General features: G+C 39.5%; 1 protein-coding gene across 1 annotated transcript in view; it reads left to right on the top strand.

Annotated features, from left to right (window-relative positions):
- Window positions 1–928: 928 nt before the first annotated feature.
- The window catches only part of LOC131883850 (uncharacterized), a 5304-nt gene continuing 3402 nt past the window's right edge, over window positions 929–2830 (top strand). Inside the window, exons 1-2 of the mRNA XM_059231444.1 lie at window positions 929–1364; window positions 2214–2533. Coding sequence (XP_059087427.1) covers window positions 1065–1364; window positions 2214–2533 — 620 coding nt within the window. The 5' untranslated portion in view covers window positions 929–1064. The remainder of the gene's footprint in view (window positions 1365–2213; window positions 2534–2830) is intronic.

The raw sequence follows: 2830 nt of genomic DNA, 5'->3' as shown, positions 1-2830 counted from the left end.
TTCGTCAAATACTGGTTATTTCATCTTGTGACTTGATATAATCAAAGTGGACCATATGGTAGATTAAACGCACAATTTTCCAGATGAGCCCTAACGACAATCAGCGCATTTGCACTTTCTCGGACGGGTTGGTCATCTCACCCCATAAAACCACTTTTCCGTGGTCGACTAGAAAATTTTTCGTTTTGAAAATTCATACTTTCAAAGAGAGCATTTTGATTGATCCCATTGTACCTGTAACTGCAGTCATAAACTTTATCCTTGCCGTTTCCAGGGTCAATTCTAAAGACCAATGAAAGGCTGAACTTACCAATTGAGCTCAAAATGAAGAATACTTTTTTTCCCAAATGTTACTCAGCTCATTTGAATTTAGATGCATTTTACGATTTAATTACGCGTTAAAGGCGCACTTTCATCTGTGCCGTCTCTGTCCAGAGATGAAGCTGTCCTTGTCTAGAACAAGGGTCCTCAGAGCCTTTAGGTCCTCGGACCCTTTTCGATCTCAAAATCCCTCTCACAAATGAAGATTAGCAAACCTAGGCTTGTCGAGAAAAAAGTGAAAAAGCCCGCAAAATGATAAAGATACTTTTGGAGTTCACAAAGTGCTGCCCAGAATAAAAGGAATCAAAATACAAAAATGAAAGGGGTCACGTGATTTTTTTTTTCATGTTCAAACTGATTTAATTGAGAATTCATTTTAAATTGTTGTTTATTCAGGCAGTGCATCTAAATAGTTTAAACAATAAAGAATTACCATGTTGTTATAGTATAGAGAGAAATACAATAAACTTCGGCCTCCGAGCGCAAGTCTTTTTTCTTTAGAGTGTTCTTATATGTGATAAGGGGAAGTATCTTTTTAGAGCGGTATGTCATCGTTAAAAAAATGTGTTTTAGGCAAAACAGGAATTCGAATCAGGCTGTAATGACTTGTGGTGGTAAATTTTACCTCTCGTACCCAACATAAATACGATTAGTGCTCTTGTTTTGTGTACAGATTGAACTTACAAGTCGAACAAACCACTTCTAAGTCAAGACTAAAAACAAACTCAACAAGAGTCGTCAATATGACTTTTTCGAAACAAACAACAACTGTTTTGATCCTTTGTCTAGTGAGTTGGGCCCATGGAATGCCAAATCCTTTTCCTCTCCCCGATCCTCACCCCAGTCCATTACCGAGCCCTCAATCTTCGGGTGATTCCTCCGAGGATGAACCATACCGAACCGATTTGTGCGATGCCGTGACCTATGACGGTTTTTTTGATCGATTCAGCGAATGCGAGACCAAGGCTAATGCCATCATTTTCGATACCTTCTTGGCCGGTGGAGATCTTTGGGACGGGATTTGCGCTTCAATCAAGGAAGTGGTGAGTATAGATTGAGATTTTATGCGTAGTTCTAAACACGACAGTTTGAAGCATAACAAACCGAAATAACCGATCACGAATTGTAAATCGAAATCTGAAATGCCAAAGAGGTAACAAGCACTTTTAGATGTCAACTCTTCAGATCCTCCATCCAGTGGTTGTTTTTTAGCATCTGATTGATGCACTGCCGAATCAAAGCTTTTACAAAATGAAATGTAATTCTTTACTAGGAGAGCTAGAAGTACTAAATGGTTGATTGCAAGCCTAAAATAATTTGTGATTTATCCAGGGAAAGATGATATGGCAGAACAACTTGGTGGCACTGGCGTTAGACAGCTGCACATGGCAATCCAGGGCTTTAGTCAGATCGACGATTCCGAAGCTGAGTTGCAAGCATTTTTAGGGATTTCATTCTACTAGTGGTGGAGATTGCTTTCTCAGTAGCAAAAAAAATAAATAGAACAAGAAACAAATCAGTAAATGATAATAACGTAATGGGGATTGCCAATCTTTTATCCAACCGCACATTTCAACATATTGCTGATGTGGAAACGAAATCAAAACTGGTGTTACTCTGTATTCACCTATGTTAGATTTCGCTATGGCTAAATGGTGAAATCTTTTGAAAGCAAATCAATCACATAACATGATTTTTAAATTCGTTGAAATGGCATTTTTGGACTGATCATTGTATCTGAGAGATTGGAGGAGAATGCTCTGGCAATTTTGAAAAAAAAAAAAACTGCAAATATTTTCTTCGTATAAAACACCATATCTGTTACATAAAGATGTACCCAATTTGCTAAAAGCATACTTTACCGCCGCTGAACCATAAGTGTCCGATTTCAGGTGGATGTGTGCGTTCCCACCATAGGTCCAGAATGCTGGTCTTCCCAAGATTTGACCAACGTTAAGTATAACGTGATCAAAAACCATTTCCGAAGGGCCAATAATGACACCAGCCTTGGTCGACCTTTCATTGACTCTTGTCCCATTCTCTTTGACAATGAGAATGAAATGGTCAAGCAGGTCACGGGCAGCACGAAATGCTCTTTCAATCAATACGAATCTAGTCGCGAGGAGTTGAGACAGTGTCAAACGGACGTTTTGGAACGCCGCGATAAAGCCACGCTCATTTTGAATTATTCCCAAGATTTGAATCAGAAACGGTAATCCTCTTGTATAGTTTATAGAGCCATCTGTACGCAATCTCTCGAGGGTAAATCTGACCAGAGATCTAGTTTGAATTTGCTGATTAATGGTACTCAGGTATCGAGGGTTGGTCTGGAATGGTTTGAAGGAAGATATCCCGGTCTTCTTTGAATTTGGGAAGGGGATTTTTACCACCATAGATGACCCGCAGGGAGGCAGGCAGTCTGTTGAAGAGTATCGGTCCTCTTTCAAGAAATGAGTGGTACATGATTGATTTAGCAGCCGCACTCTTGTTATAGTTGGATACATGTGGT

The sequence above is a fragment of the Tigriopus californicus genome, chromosome 7 (genome assembly GCF_007210705.1).
Source record: "Tigriopus californicus strain San Diego chromosome 7, Tcal_SD_v2.1, whole genome shotgun sequence".
Classification (NCBI taxonomy): domain Eukaryota; kingdom Metazoa; phylum Arthropoda; class Copepoda; order Harpacticoida; family Harpacticidae; genus Tigriopus; species Tigriopus californicus.
This window is presented reverse-complemented; position numbering and strand designations above follow the sequence as displayed.